Here is a 19,983-nt window from a genome sequence, read left to right on the forward strand (position 1 = left end):
GGCTGCGCCCCTTGGGATATTCCTCGGTTCCAAAGGCAAAATGTTTAGATTTTTCACGATGCCTTCCAAATAACTAATGCGCAGTTATTAACCTATAATTAATGACCTACATTTGCGTCTTTGTGTTTACAAATAATAAAATATAATCGGATCACATGCATCGCGTATATTCAGGTTATGAATATCATACAAACAGATGTGATTATAATAGGTTTATAAGCTTACCTCGATAATAGCATTTTGCACACCATAGCAGAATGTTGAGCCAAATGGATTGGTTGTGTTCATTGTTGATGCCCTATTTAGTACTACTGGTTTCTGGCTAGGTCGTACTAATAATCTATTTAAGGCATCCCACTATAGTTAGAACAGGAAAAAAAAGGAAATTATTTTCCAATCAATTAAAAAATTGGTGGGGTTGGGGTGGCAGAGCTATCATTTGAGGTCAAACTTTGAATAAAATACAAATAGCTTACAAAATAATGATGTATATTCATACGTAGCGGTAAACGTAAATAGGAAGCAATTTTAAACTTCTCGCTACTCAAATTTCACTCACGGGCGCTTTCACGGGTCAACCGGCGTCTTCAGCGGATGTTAATGTTAAGAAGATTTGTTGTTGCTAGTGATGTTCTTCAAGTTTGACGTCATCTACATCTATGACGTCATCGGAGGTGTTTCAAGAACATCACTAGCAACAACAAATCTTCAGAGCAATAGCATCCGCTGAAGACGCCGGTTGACCCGGTGAAAGCGCTCCGGTGAGTGAAATTTGAGTAGCGTAAAAGTTTAAAATTGCTTCCAACTTACAAAATATTGTGCTCAAATATACATACACCTAAAAAACTGTTAGAGTCTACTCAAATTCACCTTATTATAGACAAATTTGAGTAAGCTGCCCTTATTGTAAATATTTGCATTGTTTAAACTTTTAAAGGATACAATAGACCTTTTCATATCAAGATCGGAAAAGTTCGGAAAACCGCGATATTTATTTAGTAAGCTAGGGGGTCAAATTGTACCCAAACTGGCAGACAAGAAATGTCATGAATTACGACACCCTTTTGCGCGAAAATACAGCTTATAGAGCCAATGTGAACATGGGGTCATCGCGAGAAATATTTACCTAGCATATTAAGCTAACACCTCAGCCACTTGGTTTTTCACAATAAGATACTAATGGAAAGAAATGGATAATGTCCGTAATTTTTCGTCAGTTAAATTTTTTTTACAGAACGTGTTTGTTTATGTTCATCACCTCTTCCATAGTCAGTCTCTTACACAACGCTACCACCACACGCTTAATTGCACGTTGAGTATCCTTGGCAAAAGTACCTCTCTCGTCCCTAAATTGACCATCGAAAGTTCATCGTAGTTATGATGCCTGTTACACATTGGAACTTCACACTGTACATGATGCTGAAGAGGTACTTTTAGACGCGCGCGACAGGGGAAATTATTTCATGCTTCGGGTTTTATCGGAATTACTCAGTATGAAAAGGTCTATAGCTACATTATAGCTTCCTGATGCAGTCTTTTGCTCTGACTGACATAAGCGCCCTGTTAACCCCCTGAGCACTACTTGCCGATGTAACATTGCCTCTGATTGGTCAATTACATGATATCTTCACTTTAATCACCAATCAAAATGGAGCTTTGCAAATAATTCACCCCAATTTTTTTGTGTGATGAAATTATTCTAACAATGTTGCTGATTGGTCGAATTGATAATGAAAACTTCTTTATGACCAATCGGCTGGTAGTTCTCATGGGGTTAATGAGCAGCATAAGCGTAGCTTTGTGTTCCCTTCAAGAGCGCTGCTCTGCGACGACCAACGCTTTGATGCATATTGGTTTGTTGTTATGATTGTCACTTCCGTGTTACGCTGTGCTCTCTCAAAATGTAAAGAACTGCTGTTCTTCTCTGCGAGACACCGTAGTCGACTCTCGTCAGGTCATAGTCAACAGTCATGACACAACTAAACGGGCTATAAATGATGACAGATGACTTAATCATGCAACCCTAATCACTTTATTATGTAAACGTACCTTACTGAACGTAGTTATACTGACTAACTGTCCTTCTTCGCTAGATCTACTGGTCCGTAAGCTAGGTAAGTGTAGCTCAAAATTGCACCGATAATAACTGTTAATGAGAGGGAAAAAAAAATACTTAAATTATAATAATTCAGAAATTTGCACAAGATACCTAATTCTATTACCTCCACGACCCATTATTCAAAATCGCGCACTGTGATTTGTTGAAACGCGTCACGTGAAAGCCCATTAATTAGCAATAAAGTGGCCAGGGCAACAAACTTTATGTTCTTCTCGCATCACAGCAAAGCGCGATGCAGTATATTAGTGTTGTTACGCATTCTACGCAAAGCATTACGCTTGGTTACGCGTTCTGCAATACTCGCTATCACTTACGCTTTGGCTACGCGAAGTCGCTCCACCTTGAGGTAAACAACTTGAAATATTTGGGCAAAAAATGTGACATTTTCTCTTTAAATCGCACTATTTTGTGGTAATAGAATAGAAATAAAGGGTGTAGCATTATCCTTTACACGCAAATAATGAGTCCTTGGCAGTAAAAACGTTTAAATAATGGGTTCGGCTGCACCTCACCCATTATTTACGTTTTCACTGCCTCGGACACATTATTTTCGTGTAAAGAATAATGCATTACCCTTTATTTCTTAATTAAAATTCTCTTACATTTGATTTGATCATTATGACACTGTTGGTTATTTTTTTGGCACTATGTGCAATTTGAAAACCTGAAAATTTAAACAGATTACGTAGCATGACATGCTTAGCCTAAGATGTTTCCCTCGCCCGAAGTGAGCTTTATAAGCCTGTGTCATTGATTACTATAGGAAAATTATTTAATTTGTGTTCATCGTAGAGCTTTCCCACCCCGTACATGTGGCGTATACAGCGTAGGATGCAGACCGATTGGTCAGTTCTGAGAATGTTGCAGATGCGCTATACGCTCTCCTGTTGCTACCTGCAAAGTCACTGGCGTACCGAGAGTTCCAGGATGAACACAAAATTTGTAATTTTCCTATAAAAACCACAATCTTTTCAATTAAGCATGTGTTGATGCCAATTTCAAATTACAGCAAAGTTAATTTAATAATTAATTCCTTAATCATTCCCATATCTTTTTACTCCAGTGCGGTATCCTGGGGCTAATTAAGTTTTCCATAGGCTCATATCAAATCTATTGCTTTTAAATGTGTTGATTGATCAATCAAGCAATCAATCATACAATTGATCAATAATACTTAACCTCCTGAACACTACTGGTGATCTAACAGCATTTCTGATTGGTTGATAACTTGAAATGCCAATTATGACTAGGCTTTAAACTATTTATGGTCAAACTTGCATTTGCAGATGATCTTAGTAATACCCTCCTTGATTGGTTCAAAATTGGACACAATAGTTAGGGGAAAAAGTTCACTTTGGTGACCACTCTCTGGCTAGTAAGGTTTGACGATTGATTCGACTTCTATGGACCATTTAGAAAAAAAATAGCCACCATGTCCCTCGCGAAAATCCCGGCATTTTTCGCTAGAGGCCAAAATCCAAAATGGCGACCACCACCATTTTGAAAATTTAAGTTTTGAACCAGAGCACCTATAATCATGCACAAAGACACTTTTTCGGATATGTCGAGTACAAGGATTCGATTCTAACATTAGTTTGACATTACGGCATCATCTTCACCCAGAAATCCAAGATGGTGGCCACTCCTTCTTGAAAAATTTAGTTTTGAACAAGAGGACCTTAAATGGTGTACAAAGACACTTTTTGGATAAGTCGACCACAAGGATTTCAAATTTGACATTACTTTGACATTACGAACTCATATTTACCCAGAAATCCAAGATGGTGGCATGGTATGTCTTGAAAAAATAAGTTTTGAACCAGATTACCTAAAATGGGTGTACAAAGACACTTTTTCCGATACGTCGACCCCAAGAATTCAGATTCTGACATTAATTTGACGTTACAAAATAATTTTTGCCCAGAAATCCAAGATGGCCCCATTTGGTAGAAGCGTAAATGTGATTTTTGAATGAGAGCAGAAGCATAAGTGTGTCATTTCCGCTTATCTGGGGTTCATGTCTCTTATATGGGGTTTCAACTGCCTTATCTTGGGTTTAAATCCCTTATCTAGGGATAAGGCGCCTTATCTGTGGTTTAGACGGCCTTATCCTGGGTTTACGTTCCTTACCTGTGGCTAAGATGCCTTAACCTTAGCATATCGCAGTCTAAACCCAGATAAGGCATATAAACCCCAGATGATCTTGCCGTAACCCCAGATAAGCGACGTGAGACCCCAGATAAAGCAGTCTAAACCCCAAATAAGGCGCCTTAACCCTAAATAAGGAACATAAACCCCAGAAAAGGCATCTAAACCCCACATAATGTGCCTTAACTCTAGATAAGGGTTGTTAACCCCAGATAAAGGTCGTTAACCTCAGATAAGGCATCTAAACCCAAGATAAGGCGCCTTAACCCCAGATAATAGACGTGAACTCAGATATGGCAGTCTAAACCCCAGATAAGGCGCCGTCTGGGGTTTACTTCTCTTATATTAGGTTTATGTTCCTTATTTATGGTTAAGGCGCCTTATTTGGGGTTGGGACTGGTTTATCTTAGGTGTACGTACATTATCTGGGGTTACGGCGCCTTATCGGGGTTTAAACTGTCATATCTGAGTTTACGCTCTTATCTGGGGTTAAGGCGCCTTATCTTGGGTTTAGATGTCTTATCTGAGGTTTACGACCCTTATCTGGGGTTAACGACCCGTATCTAGAGTTTGGGCACCTTATGTGGGGTTTAGATGCCTTATCTTAGGGTTATGCTCCTCATTTAGGGTTAAAGCGCCTTATTTGGGGCTTGGACTGCTTTATCGACGGTCTCCGTCTCTTAACTGGGGTTACGGCGCTTATCTGGGGTTTAGATGCCTTATCTGGGTTTAGACTGCGATATGCTAAGGTTAAGGCATCTTAGCCACAGGTAAGGAACGTAAACCCAGGATAAGGCCGTCTAAACCACAGGTAAGGCGCCTTATCCCTAGATAAGGGATGTAAACCCAAGATAAGGCAGTTTAAACCCCATATAAGGGACATGAACCCCAGATAAGGCGGAAATGACACATTTATGCTTCTGCTTTCATTCAAAAATCACATTTACGCTCTACCAAAGGGGGCCATCTTGGATTTCTGGGCAAAAATTATTTTGTAACGTCAAATTAATGTCAGATTCGGATTTCTTGGGGTCGACTTACCGGAAAAAGTGTCTTTGTACACGATTTTAGGTAATCTGGTTCAAAACTTATTTTTTGCAAGATGGCGCGAGCGCCCAACATCTAGGATTTCGGGGTAAATATAAGTTCGTAATGTCAAAGAGAAGGCAAATGTGAAATCCTTATGGTAGACTTATCCATACAAGTGTTTTTGTACACGAATTTAAGTCCTTTTGTTCAAAACTAAATTTTTCAAGATGGTGCCGCCACCATCTTGGATTTCTGGGTAAAATGATACCGTAATGTCAAACTAATGTCAGAATCGAATCCTTGTACTCGACATATCCGAAAAAGTGTCTTTGTGCATGATTATAGGTGCTCTGGTTCAAAACTTAAATTTTCAAAATGGTGGTGGCCGCCATTTTGGATTTTGGCCTCTAGCGAAAAATGCCGGGATTTTCGCGAGGGACATGGTGGCTATTTTTTTCTAAATGGTCCATAGAAGTCTAATCAATCGTCAAACCTTACTAGCCAGAGAGTGGTCACCAAAGTGAACTTTTTCCCCTAACTATAATATTCATTTTGGCCAATCGGCAAGTAGTTCTCATGGGGTTAAATCAAAAATCAATACTTACATATTGAAATTATAGTGACCTGGATAGTTTGTATGTAGAATAAACTTCTTAGCCTTATGAGTTACAGCATCAAATAATATATCCTGTATGGGAAAAGAAATGATAAAAACACATGAAATCAAGGTCTGTAAATTCAACTACACTAGATTCAAGAGAAGATTGGATCTCTCTTGCTCTGATTGACACGCCTGTGTACTATTTACAAGGCCTAAAAAAAATAAAAAGGTAGGTTGGGATTTAAAAAAAAAAAAAATTTAAGCTATAAATTTCATTTAATGAAGAAGACCTTGAACTTTCTTTCTTTTTTTAAATTAAATTTTTATTTATTATATTTTTGTTGGCAAAAAAGAAAAGAAAAAGTATAATTTTAGGGTAGGGTGGGTTACAGCAATCAAACAATTTTTTTAGGTCTAAGCAACGTAGGTGGGGCTTTGAGTGACACTGCCAACCAGATTACCAGTCTGTTGTTACGATTGGATCAACCAATCAGAACCCCATTTCTGTGCTTATATTTTGTACCCTCTCAAAATGAAAACAAAGTTGATTCGTCTCTGCCAGGAAGTGTAAGGAATTCACAATATTATCCTACAGTTTAACCCGCCCAATGTGTTACGATTAAAATGTGAGTCAAATACTATTGGTTATCAGGTTAACCAGAGGTATGGTAAGAGAAATTTTGATAATTACGATAATTTCTCGTACCATACCGACGCTGAACCTAATAATTAATTTATCATACTACCAAGTCATTCTAAATATTTTAATAATTAATTTTTTAAAATTCTAATTGTTGCAAAAAAGGAAAAGCATTACACAAATTGGATGACTGTTCTGCGTACATTTTAAGCGCCGATATACGCCTATCGTGCTTCCGCAATACGCTCTCAGTGACTAGATATAAAGCGTAAGTATGCACTCACTGACAAGATACGAAAACATATCCAGTAAGCGATGTTCTTTGATGTTTCCCTTAGTGGTATGATATGCACAGTACGAATAATAAGAGACTTCCAACGGTATAACAATTGAAATGGCAGCAATGCTGGAGGACAGTTCTAAGATAACTTAAGATGACAGAGGGACAGGTCTCTAGATCGATTCCACAACCATTCATACCTATCACACGTTATATTGTATTATCATGCGAATTTTCCTGTGGCACCTTATGGAGGACAGAATTTTATTTAAATGAGGATGATTCTGTTATGAATGATGTCGTATTGCATACCCTCTATACACAGATTACTGACTATATTTCAACCTCTTGCGAACACCAAGGGTGTGATGATACCGTACATATTTGTTGATTTATTTTAAGATTTATTTTATTTCTCCAGCCTACATGCAAATAGACTTTATTTCAAAGAAAGTCAGCACATTCAAAGTGTTTAGATCGATTATAATATTAAATCTATGTCAATAATATATTACTTACTAAACCTAATGTAAAATAATTGAAAAAATAATCTGATGTTCTTGGTTGATCCTTGTGAAAGGTTTTGGAGTGTATCCTCATCTGAAATAAAAAAAGAAACAGAGAAATTGATCATTATAATCATCATTAGTAGATTACAGAAGCATCTCAAAGGGTGTGATTATTAATCTCCTGCAAAATCTGTAAACCAAGCCTATTTCAAGTGTTACCAATAACTACTTAGATGCCCTCAATCTTCTTTGTGTAACTGTGACCAATAATTTTCCGAACTGTAGATCTGGCATTGGCAGTGGTGTAACCAGGATTGTAGTGTGTGTGTGTGTGGGGGGGGGGGAAATTTGTGTCCCCATTTGTCATTTTTTTTTGTTCCACACTTTACTCTTTGCCGACCACATTTTCAGGGGGATTTCCCCAGCTCTCCTCTTTGTGTAACTGTAACCAATAATTTTCCGAACTGTAGATCTGGCATTGGCAGTGGTGTAACCAGGATTGTAGTGTGTGTGTGTGTGGGGGGGGGGGGCAAATTTGTGTCCCCATTTGTCATTTTTTTGTTCCACACTTTACTCTTTGCCGACCACATTTTCAGGGGGATTTCCCCCAGCTCTCCTCTGGTCATTGCAAATCTACCACTTGACACAATTTAAGTTTAATGTTACAAAAAGGGAACAAGCCAAAAGACTGATGAAGCTCTATGAATATGAAATAAACTAGTTTGGTTGGGAGTAAGTGGATTGAATATGATGGAACAGGAGAAAAATCCTTTTGATGTCAGAGGAAAGATTCCCGGAATAAAGCGCTCAATCCACCACCGCCCATCCCAAGTTGGGAGCAGTTGCAGTAGACTAAGAGAACTGACAACAGCATGTAGTATAACCTGGGCTTGATAATCCCAACACCTTTAAACATCCTTAAAAAAGCATTGATGCAAATCAAGCCGGTAGCAAGCTGCCACACCCGTCCAGTTTCAATCTCAATCCTGTACATTCTTAGTAAAATCTTGGAACACATCAATGTTATTGTGACCCACTTGCATTACAGAAGCAAGCTTTGCAAAGAAACTCCTTACAATGATATGACTTGATGCACTCACCTTGTCTTCTGACTTATAGAAGACCTTATTAGGACAACCTAATGCACTCGTAATGTCCTGGCATGTATCGCCAAATTGTACTGTCCTAGAGATGGGTTTCCTCTTGGCTTCGGGAGATTTACTTTGACCTGGATCTAAAAAAAACAAAACAAAAAAACAGTGTATATAAATACTTTTATGAAAAGGTAAGAAACCACGAAATAGAGTGAATACATTTGCAAAAAGTATCACAAAAGTATGTTATTTTGCCATTTATGTTGATATAAAAATCATTTTTATACAAAGTAAATATGGGACTATAAAACATTTTCGGGGGTTACATGACCCAGTACAAAACTGAAAGGTTAAGGAAACTTGATCAAAGCTGTGAACATGGGCTATTATGACACCCTTATTTGCAAATTTTATTTTACTTTTAACTTTCCCACAGCACAGGTACCAAAGTACCAAAGCTTTTTCGCTTTTTTATGCTCCTCCGTGCTCCTACCTTTGTCTCCCATTACATTGACCTTGCTACAGTGCATCATTAAAGCTTCATTCTTTCAACTTATTTCATAAAGATGAACAAATACATGTACTTACTGTCAGTGAGAAGCTGAAATTTAAGTCCTACTGGTAACCCATCCTGTGTGATAGACTGTACAGAGTCACAGAACACGGTCCCATATAAGGTTCCACTTGGCAGTGAGGGCGCTTTAGGGTCAGACCAGCTATGACCGCTATAGATATAAATACGACTAACAAGTACTGAAGTCTTGCTGGGGAGGGGAATGGATCCTAAGCCATGTACATTAGGCTAGAATGAGAGAAAAAAGAGAATATATTATATTAACGACATTTGTAAACAAATACGCAATCAAATTAAAAGGATATAGAGTAAATTTTCACACCCAAAACGTAAAACTAACTTACCAATATTTTTACAGAATATGTATATTGTGATTAATGAATTTGTTTAAGTTTGTCAGTGACATTTTTGTTAACCCTAATCAATCGGAGAAAGTGCTACAAAATGCTGCACAGCACACCAAAATATACATAAGTTAATTTTTTATTACTTCAGTGGTCTATGCTGTGCGCCGAGCATACACGAGCGTAAACACAGAGGTGATAAACATTCACGCTGATTGGCTGCTCGACGTCTTGACAACAAGGCGATTTACCCATTGGTCGTCGAAGCGTAGAATGGAGACATAGTGAGACCTCCCCACTTTTACAAGATCGCCAGCTCGTACCTGGACCAGGGAAGTAATAAAAAATTAACTTTACAATACGAAGCCCCTGGCACCCCAAGCACACCGAGGGGTGCGATTGCAGCCAGGTCGCCACACATGGCTTGCTATCACAGGCAGGGTACTCAATAACCGAGGAGTCGGTGGTTCAAAACCAGACAGAAAGAACAACAAAAACTTTGCTCTTCATCTACCTTTCTTCTTCCAAACATCTCTGCCCACAAAAGCAGTCAGGTGTGAGGCCTAAAACCCCATTCTTTTCATTGATATTCCATCTGGGAGTTGCCCTTCATCTTCCTTTCTTCTTCCAAACATCTCTGCCCACAAAAGCAGTCAGGTGTGAGGCCTAAAACCCCATTCTTTTCATTGATATTCCATCTGGGGGTTGCCCTTCATCTTCCTTTCTTCTTCCAAACATCTCTGCCCACAAAAGCAGTCAGGTGTGAGGCCTAAAACCCCATTCTTTTCATTGATATTCCATCTGGGGGTTGCCCTTCATCTACCTTTCTTCTTCCAAACATCTCTGCCCACAAAAGCAGTCAGGTGTGAGGCCTAAAACCCCATTCTTTTCATTGATATTCCATCTGGGGTTGCCCTTCATCTTCCTTTCTTCTTCCAAACATCTCTGCCCACAAAAGCAGTCAGGTGTGAGGCCTAAAACCCCATTCTTTTCATTGATATTCCATCCGGTGTTAACGTTAATGAACATTTCATTTTCCCTTACCTCAAATTTGGCATCAGCAACAACTGGGAAGAGAAATGAAAGGCCTCGAAAGCTGATAGTGAAGAGTTGCTTCTCTGCATCATATACAGCGGGTTTGGTGGCCCCAAATGAACTATCTATCTGCTCTATTGTTGGTTGAACTACAGGTGAGTTAAAGTGCTTCCCACTGAATAGAAAGATATATTTCAACCATTACACACATTTTTACAAATTTTTAAAACAAATATTAAATTTCCGTCTTAAAAGACAGAAATTTAATATGTTTTATAATCACTCATACATATTCAATAACATGTCAACAAAAATTTCAAGAATATTTTACAACATAATACAAGTTCTACCATGGCTTAGATCATTTTATCAAAATTTACCCATAACTTTAGGAAGTCCACGTAAATCTCACCATGACAACATACTTTGGCAAGAAAACAAAACTTTCAATGAGTCTAAGTGCAGCTTTGGGAATTGCATCTTCTTTCATTTAGAGAGTTAAGATGACGGCAATATATATGCTATTGTTAAAATGAGATAACAAAAAATGCAGAACAAAACAACACTTGCTTAAAATTACTACATTTGTACACACACCAAATGCACTAGAATCAAGATGAGGTTTGATTGTGTTTTAGAGTGTTTTTGTGATATATTTAGGTACAGCATGCAGCATTATGCTGATGATAAAATGAATCCACACTTACCAATACTTTAGCTTCACCTTGCTGAGGTTATATATTTCTATAATCTGTAAAGACAAAACACAAACTCAGGATATTAAAAGTGGGTGGGTGGTCAGATTTTTCCATATTGTGTTTTCATATTCTGTCTCCTGAGTTTTGAGTTAAATTTTACCAGCAGTTTTTATAAGCAAATAAGCAAAAACATGTTTCCCAATGGCCCATAGAACAGTATGGTAACCACCATAAGGCCTGCTAATATTGATATCATAATATCAAGGGTTAGTGCAACAAGGACGTATCTGCAATAGCTGCCCCAACAGACATCTAACAATTTCTGCATTCTAATTTCTATATTGTACACAATTGTGACAAAGGGCAGCTATTGAAGAAAGGGCAGCTATTAACCCTTCTATACATTGAGGGTTCAATTGACCTATACGGTAAATCCCATAAGCCTTTGCAGGTAGACCTGAGATGTCGTCATTTGATGTCATGCCGATGTACCCATCGTTAAATGAGCAGTAAGGATGTGCGCATTGATGTGACGTCAAATGACGACATCTCAGGTCTACATGCATCGGCTTGGATTTACTGAAAAAGTCAATAGTTTGACCACAATACATACATATGTATATAATTCAGAAATGGTTAAATGTCTATAACTTAAGGCAGCTTTTGTAGATAGGGCCTTCTGGCACTAATATATGTCAATTTCTTACCTTTAGTCTTTGTACATTGGAATCAAATATTAACCTAATTCCATCTTGTGTTAAGTTGAGAACCAAGTCCATAGCTAGGGGGACCTACAACAAAAGCACAACAAATTATAGAATTGTTAGTGTACTGCTACAATACAGGGCATATCTTAAACATGTTACAATTCAATCCTTTTTAAATCTTAAACATGTTACAATTAAAATAATCCTATTTATAGAAGAAATTAGAATGGGGTAAAAGCTGTACATTATGCCATGGTGTTGAGTAATTACTTTGCTTTCTACAAAGAGAGCTTTAATAATAATTTTGGTTCTTTTGTTCTTGATAATATATGAGATGCCCCCCGAAACACACCCAACACAAATGAATCTTCCTCTTCCTGGACTTGTTTCTATCATCACAGATGTACATGTAATAGACAAAAAGAAAATGCTATTCAAGACTGGGAAAATATCTTCTTAGCTATTGTGAAGCAAAACATCTCAGTATGTCATCTAAATGTCAAGTGTTTTAGTTTTTCTTAATTTTCACAAGGATACAAATCTTCCTTTTTATATATTACTTACTGTGATTTAAAACACAACATAATTCAGAGGCTTCTGAAAATTTATTTTATTGGGGCCTCACCTCAAGCGTGCAGTGGTGGGGGTGGGGTGGGGGTGGGGTGGGGGTGGAAGCTTTGACATGTAATACCTGAAAATTATTACCTTAAAATTATTAAACAATTGTGAGGAGGGCTAGGGTACTTGCTCCTACCAAGTGCCCCCTCCTAGAGCCACTGTATTTACTAAACCTGACCCATTCTCATGTACTCCATTCTACAAAGTCAAATTTTTTTCATGAACAGAATTCTATGTTGTTACAAAACCCATGAGGCCTCTGTAATAGGGCTAATGGATAAAAGCCTTTCAGCTTTTTTTACAATATGATAGTCTGCATTGTATTTTTTATTCAGATTCTACCTGTACTTCAATGTTTTTCTCCTCCATTTACTTTTGCTTTTTAGTTTCAAATTTCAGTAATTGTTTTGTTGTTTTTGGTAAAAAAGGCCATCATGCAAATTGGTTTTTGCATGATATATAATTGGTACATACTGGGCAAGGGTGAAAATAAGATAACTTGAACCAGGGGCCACTTCGGCAGAAAAACGTGGCCCCTGGTTCACCAAGATTTGAAGAAACCAGGGGCCACTTCCAATTACCAAGGAGCCAATAAAAATAAGGGCTCATATTGAAATACCCTACCACGTTTTCACACAGAAAGAAGGCAGGATTAGGAAAGGCCTTAGGAAAGCTCGGTCAGGAAAGCACACACCTAATTTAAGTCAGTGAAGTGGCTAATTGCAGTGTTATAATCACACAGGATTTTAACAAAAGAAGGCTAGCACAGGAAAGCTGCAGGATGGCGCACACCTTCCTGTGTAAGGGAATTTCAAAAAGAGCCCTAAAGATATGCTGATAATGCTGGATGGGTTAAATATTTAAAGCACTATTTGCTTTAAAATTTTATATTTTTGGTTCACTATGGAAGGGGCAAGTTTTGTGAGAAAAGTGTCCCCTGGTCAACTACAAATGAGATGGAACCAGGGGCCACTGCAGAGTTTCTGGGGGCCAAACGGCTCCCGTCTCCCGTTTAATTTCACCCTTGATACTGGGAATCACATGAAAAATTAACTCTCTTCTAAAATAATTCTTGCACCATAATGTAAAACCCATGGAAATTCACAAGTGTGCACCCTCCTAACAACCGAGTAGGTCAAATGAAAAGTGTGTCCCTAATAACTCAATGTACCATTAGAGGATTGAACCTCCCCCATACAATACCCAAGTTGAAAGTTCACACCCTTGATATAGTAACCCCGAACAATAAAAATTTTAAAAACATTTACGATCAAATCAGCATTATCCATTTATGGTTGGGAGGATGGGAGGAGAAGTTCAAATTTTTCTGTTCTTCATGATCCCAATTCATTAAATGCTCTTTTTTTTTTTTTCTTTTAAAAAAAATCCTTCAAAAAATCTCAAAAACGGACAACTTTCCTCAAAATGGTTCCTTCGGCTTCTGTTCTGCCTAAATTTGTTCATAAAGAACTCTAGTTATTAATTTTCTATTTTCAAAATGACCAGCGATCACTCCTACCAAAAATTTGAGCCCCCTCAGCCACAGTTGATCTCATCAGTCTTACGGTCCACAATATATGCTGTATACATACATTGTACATACATACATTACTCGTACATGTACGCAGCACTCATTTCACAGCCCTTTTTAAAATCAATTACTAAATGACTAATATTGCACATTGGAACATTGTGGCTTAATTGCAGTTTACAGTACTGATGCCAGGTATCAGTATTCGCTATGAAGTCTGGGAAAAAAATGTGGTAGCTTTTTGCAAATTCACAAATTACATCTTTGTTGACAAGTCTGTTTTGGATTTTGGGATTTCTTAAGGGGGTACTACACCCTGTGGTAAATTTGGGACTATTTTTGCATTTTTCTCAAAAAATAATTACACACTGGTAATAAAAGTTATGTATATTATTGGGGCAAGGAATCCAATTACTACACTAAAATTTCAGTGACTCAAGACAAGTGGTTCAGTATATATGATAGGAAGCGAGGTACATCCTAGCGGTACCTTATTTCTTATCATAAATAACAAACCGCTTGTCTTGGGTCACTGAAATTCCAGTGTAGTAATTGGATTCCTTGCCCTATAATATACATAACTTTTGTTACCACTGTGTTATTAGTTTTTGAGAAAAGTGCAAAAATAGACACAAATTTATTGAAGGGTGTAGTACCCCCTTAATTTCACTGCAAATTTTGAAAATGTTTAGTGTTCTAACACAAGTTCTAACACTTACAATGTATAACATATTGTTACCTAAACAACTGCAAAACTAAATGATTTTTTAAGGATTTATACGTCCAGATTTGTTGTTGCAGAGTGTTTTATATTGTGTGAGTTATGATGCTCTGACATTTCGTGTGTTAACCCCTGAGGATGGTTCGTTCATCAGACTGATAATGTTAAGCTGCATGAATAGGGTTTTTAACCCCAACATGTACATTTTGTAACAGGTACATTGAACTCCCTTATCCCCATTAAACTGATGAGACAAGACATAATGTGTAGAGTACAATGTACATGGAGACGTACATTAGTACGTAGTTCATCAGAGTTGTGGGTAATTGTACATTCTATATTTTTGTTGCACAAAACTGGATGTAAGTTTTAAGCAATGACATTCAGAATAATTTATTGATCATCAACCTTGCATCACATTTAGCATTGATCACTATTCCTGAAAGCAAAATTGTCATCATCATGAATTTTTAGAAAATAATGCCAGCCAGTGTTGACAACAAATCCAGAAATGACTGAAAATTTCCTTAAAAATTTGCATAAAATTTGCCTAAAAAAAGGATCATCTGAGCAAACAAAAAAAACAACAAAAAAAACAAACAACAACAACAACAACAACAACAACAACAACAACAACGTGAAAATACAAATTTCATGAAAACTGGTATGTATACATGTATGCATTTTTGATATGTATTGAATTCTTTTTCAAGAACACTTTTGGTGATAAAAATTAATTAAAATTCAAAAGCTGCAAAAGCTGTATAAAACATGTACAATGTACTGTCGCTTCCTGGGTTGTATTGTAATGTAGGCGTGATCCCCGGGCCCCCGGCCACCCATAGTACAGTGTCATGACTCTGCCCAAGCAAATATATTGGTAATTGGGATCATCGTTCACCAATAGGGTTGGATAGATCCAAGCCTTGAAATAAGCGAGCGCGGGGAGCAAATTTGCTCTCGTAAAGCCACCAATTGCTCCTGGTCCTTGTACAATTCACATGAACCAGGAGCAATTTTCTAGAACAAATTGCTACTGGTTACAGTTTTGCACTTGATGCAGTAGTGCTGGTATTATATGCAGAAAAGGATTACTATTTGTAAATTGCTCCTGTTTCTTCAGAAATTGCTCCTGGTTGTTGTAAAATCCCAGTGAACCAGGAGCAATGTTCAAAAACAAATTTCTCCTGGTTCCAGTCTGCTTATTTCAAGGCTTGGATAGATCAGATGGTATAGAACTGGTCTCAGGTTTGAATCCTGCTTTAGCTAATTTTTTTTACTTCTCTTCTTCAAAAATTAAACGTGTCAATAAAATAGGCTTCATCTTGAAAAATATGTGGAGCCATTTGCCATTGTATAATTACAATGCTGAACTCTTTTTGTGCCATCAAAACTTAATTAATTCAAGTGATAACAATTGCTGGTACACTGGGTATAAAACTGATAGCATTTTAAACCTCCATTTATTATCTGACATTTCACTGATGATGACACTATCATGATGGAAAATTCTTCAATCAAAAGCCAACGTATGCATAGATCTGGTTATATGTTGTGCAGTTAATTTCTGAAATCACATGCACAAGTAGTATTCATTCATTCATTGATGGTTTATTAAAAGACACGGTAGCAGCTAAAAGCTGAATTGATGTGAAATTTACATCATTAAAAAATAACAAAAAGCATGACATATTTAAAATTAAATATCAAAAATATCACATAAAGTACACAAAATAATCCAAAGGGCGAGACCTCGTCCTGCAACCAGGTCCCACGGAAAGAGAGGTCCGCAGCTAAAATTGCGGTCAACTGGACCTGGTAGAATGGTGGAAAGGAGGTGCTCTCAACCCAAGGATAAACATATTTTAACAGTAATGATCAAAAAATATGATATTGCACGTGAAGCTGTACATTCATGAATAGAATATTCAATACTTTTTATCACCCCTTTTTATTTAATGCGTCTAATAAATATATGGAGTATAAACCTCACAGACACAGCAATCAAGTTTTGGATTGAATGATTATGGATATTTTTTCAATACAACCTCAAGGAAAATATTACGGTACAAATTATAATTAAATAAACCATTGATTACACCCAAGAAATTGGTAAGCTATCAGAGAACCTCATTGTTTGATTGAAATGTAATTTTTGAATAGAAAAGTTGCATTAGAAGGATCTTTCTTCATGCACAGGGCTTACGATTAAGGTAAGGTGAAAATTCAGAAAGGAAATGTCCAAGCAACACCTTATGCAGGAGTATTAATGGTAGTGCTAAGAGGTCAATAGGAAAAGAATCACTTGATGACAGGATATCTTACTGATATTATCTGACACGTACAGGCCAGTCATTAAGGCCAAAAGAATGAAGATTTGTTTGTTTTTTCTTGACCCAGTTAATTAGATGAAGTTGCTAGATGAATTGATTTAAGGGGGTACAACACCCCTGGCCAATTTTGTGCCTATTTTTGCATTTTTCTCAAAAATTATAGCACATTGGTGACAAGTAAGGTATATTATAGGGGCAAGGACTACAACTACTGCACTGAAAATTCAGCAACTCAAGGTAAGTAGTTATTGATTTATTGATCAAATATAGGTTTTCCCTCATTTTTGACTGTAACTCCACAAATGTTGTCTGTGCAGCTGTGCTGAAATAAAATTTCCAGTGCAGTAGTTCTAGTCCTTGCCCCTATAATATACATATCTTACTTGTCACCAATGCGCTATAATTTTTAAGAAAAATGCAAAAATAGGCACAAAATTGGGCAGGGGTGTAGTTAAAAAAAATACATGGCTCTTCTTGTAACTTATGCATGGACACATAAACCCCTGATCTCCACATATGCACCTACACAGGCATGAACATAATATATATGTGACATGATCAAAGGGAATGAGTCGGATGTCGCTAATATTGTTTTTAAAAAACCAAATGTTATTAGCGTTAAGGCCTACATTAAGAATAATAGGGAAACAGAATATTTAATTGCGAAAAAGAGAGGTAAACTCAGCTCCCACTTCTGTAAATGGAGATTTGACCTGTAATACTTTCTTTTACGTTAGGTAATGGCTGCATGATCATGATATACATGTATATTTTGAATTACCCAACAATGTACAAATGTACTTTCATGTGTTAAAATTTGTTGTCTGCTGTTGTTTTTTTAATTTTTTTTGTGATTATTGTAATTTGTTGATAATTGTTTTTCTCATAATAAAAATCTAATAAACATTGAAAGACAAAAAAAAAAAAAAAAAAAAAAAAAAAAAAAAAAAAAATATTGTTTTTGAGGTATTGGCAAAAACAGTGTTCAAATTCTTTTGTTTTATAAATATTGTTTTCAGCCATTGATAAATTGCTCATAACGTCAGTAACCAGATGTCCGATTTTGATGGGTTTTGCATCAAAATGTAGCATTCGTACACTGCCAGAAAATGATTTAAAAAACTTCTAATTGAAAATTGCCAACATGCAACTCATCCCCCTTGATCATGTCACATATATAATTATGCACATTGAGTTTTTAAAATCAAGTTGGTTGTTTCACTACCAAAGTGCTAGCTACATGTAGACACCCATCCAGGCCTGGAAAAAATGAGCAATTTGGCAATCTCCTTGCTGGGAAATTTGGTCATTTGGAGGGAAATTTTGCTTTTCTGGATAAAGAAATACATAAGAAAATAAAGAAAAAGTGGAAAATCCTGCCAAGGTAGAGGGAAATTTCTCTCTCTTGCCGGGAAATAAACATTTTTTCCAGTCCTGACCCGTATACCTGTCATTTTGGACAGGCAGTTTGCTTCTGGGACAGGCAAAAATAATGCTTGAATAAGTTCTGTGAACTCAAAACAAGACCAGACAGTATAATCACGGCTATATAGCAATAGCTACAATTTATGTATTTCAGGGGAGTGAGTGACCACAGATAAAAAAATCTGAAAAAATCTGAAAAAGTCTGAAGTTTGGAAAGCTCCTATACTTTTTTGTACAGAGGAAGAGCAGAAAAAGAGATAAAAATTGAGATCAAAAAATATGAATTCAGATTTTAATCTGAACTCTCACACCCCTGGTATTTAATATTTGAACTGACTGAACCCAAGAAGGGGCCGAGTAAGGTCAAGTTTATGTTTCAGGGTAAAATTTTGGACAGGCAGTTTTTGTGAAAATGACAGGCACTTAAATCCTAAATAAGACCCTGTTCATTCCCCTATTTAAAAATTATATGTAACAGCACTGGCTAGAGTGAAATATGTTCTTATTTCCTGCATAAAATGTAAACAAAGCCCTGTATGATAGCTTTACACTTGTACATATGTATACCAGTATTATACATGCATTTGAAATTCAAAGTACATATTTGTAATACAATTTCATTAATCTAACTAACAATACCATAGGAAATAAAGTAATTCACACGTTTATTTGTAAATGGGGATTTTAACAGTTCTTTGCAAACAAAATAGTTATTTTTAATGCATTTTGATCACACAATAAGAACCGGCATCAAGACTATCACAACAAATTTATTTGAAATCAGGTTAGATTTTTTGATTGACAAATCCAAAAATACTTGTGAACATAATTTAGACTTTTGCCATCTTAGCTGATGGCTTCTTCAGAATGACCACTGGGGATCCACTTTTCCTGCAGGATTATATTATTATATATCACTTTGATATTGGCGATTTTTGCATCCTCGGTTGCTTATGAGTGGATCGTATACGTAATCAAGAGAGTAACTGCCGATGTCCCGGTTGACTGTTTTATCCTCCGTCTTCTGATCAAAATTACTTGATAAATCTTGTTTGCCAGAGATTTTCAGAGAAGCAATTTGGATCAGAAAACTTTTTAAGGGGGTACTACACCCCTGCCCAATTTTGTGCCTATTTTTGCATTTTTTCTCAAAAATTATAGCGCATTGGTGACAAGTAAGATATGTATATTATAGGGGGCAAGGACTACAACAACTGCACTGGACATTTTATTTTCAGCACAGACAACAGTTGTGAAGTTACAGTCAAAAATGAGGGAAAACCAATATTTGATCAATAAATCAGGAACTACTTGCCTTGAGTTGCTGAATTTTCAGTGCAGTAGTTGTGGTCTTTGCCCCTATAATATAGATATCTTACCTGTCACCAATGCGTTATAATTTTTGAGAAAAATGCAAAAATAGGCACAAAATTTGCCAGGGGTGTAGTATCCCCTAAAGCAATGAAATCTTTGCCCTGCACCTGGACTGAACTTCTCTCAACATCGTTGTAAAACAGAATCCAGTAACAGGTCCATGTACTTGACTCTTCAATGATTTCTACACATTTGTACCAAAT

The 19,983-nt window shown here is 36.8% G+C and overlaps 1 protein-coding gene across 1 annotated transcript in view; it reads right to left on the bottom strand.

Annotated features, from left to right (window-relative positions):
* Positions 1-19,983, bottom strand: part of LOC140135568 (phagosome assembly factor 1-like) — a 29,135-nt gene that overhangs the window by 6,001 nt on the left and 3,151 nt on the right. Inside the window, exons 3-11 of the mRNA XM_072157107.1 lie at positions 11,779-11,862; positions 11,081-11,124; positions 10,383-10,548; positions 9,009-9,222; positions 8,427-8,560; positions 7,337-7,417; positions 5,902-5,984; positions 2,050-2,146; positions 226-357 (exon numbers count right to left, since the gene is read on the bottom strand). Of these exons, the coding sequence (XP_072013208.1) occupies positions 226-357; positions 2,050-2,146; positions 5,902-5,984; positions 7,337-7,417; positions 8,427-8,560; positions 9,009-9,222; positions 10,383-10,548; positions 11,081-11,124; positions 11,779-11,862 (1,035 nt within the window). The remainder of the gene's footprint in view (positions 1-225; positions 358-2,049; positions 2,147-5,901; positions 5,985-7,336; positions 7,418-8,426; positions 8,561-9,008; positions 9,223-10,382; positions 10,549-11,080; positions 11,125-11,778; positions 11,863-19,983) is intronic.

This window comes from Amphiura filiformis, chromosome 16, assembly GCF_039555335.1.
Source record: "Amphiura filiformis chromosome 16, Afil_fr2py, whole genome shotgun sequence".
NCBI classification, from domain to species: domain Eukaryota; kingdom Metazoa; phylum Echinodermata; class Ophiuroidea; order Amphilepidida; family Amphiuridae; genus Amphiura; species Amphiura filiformis.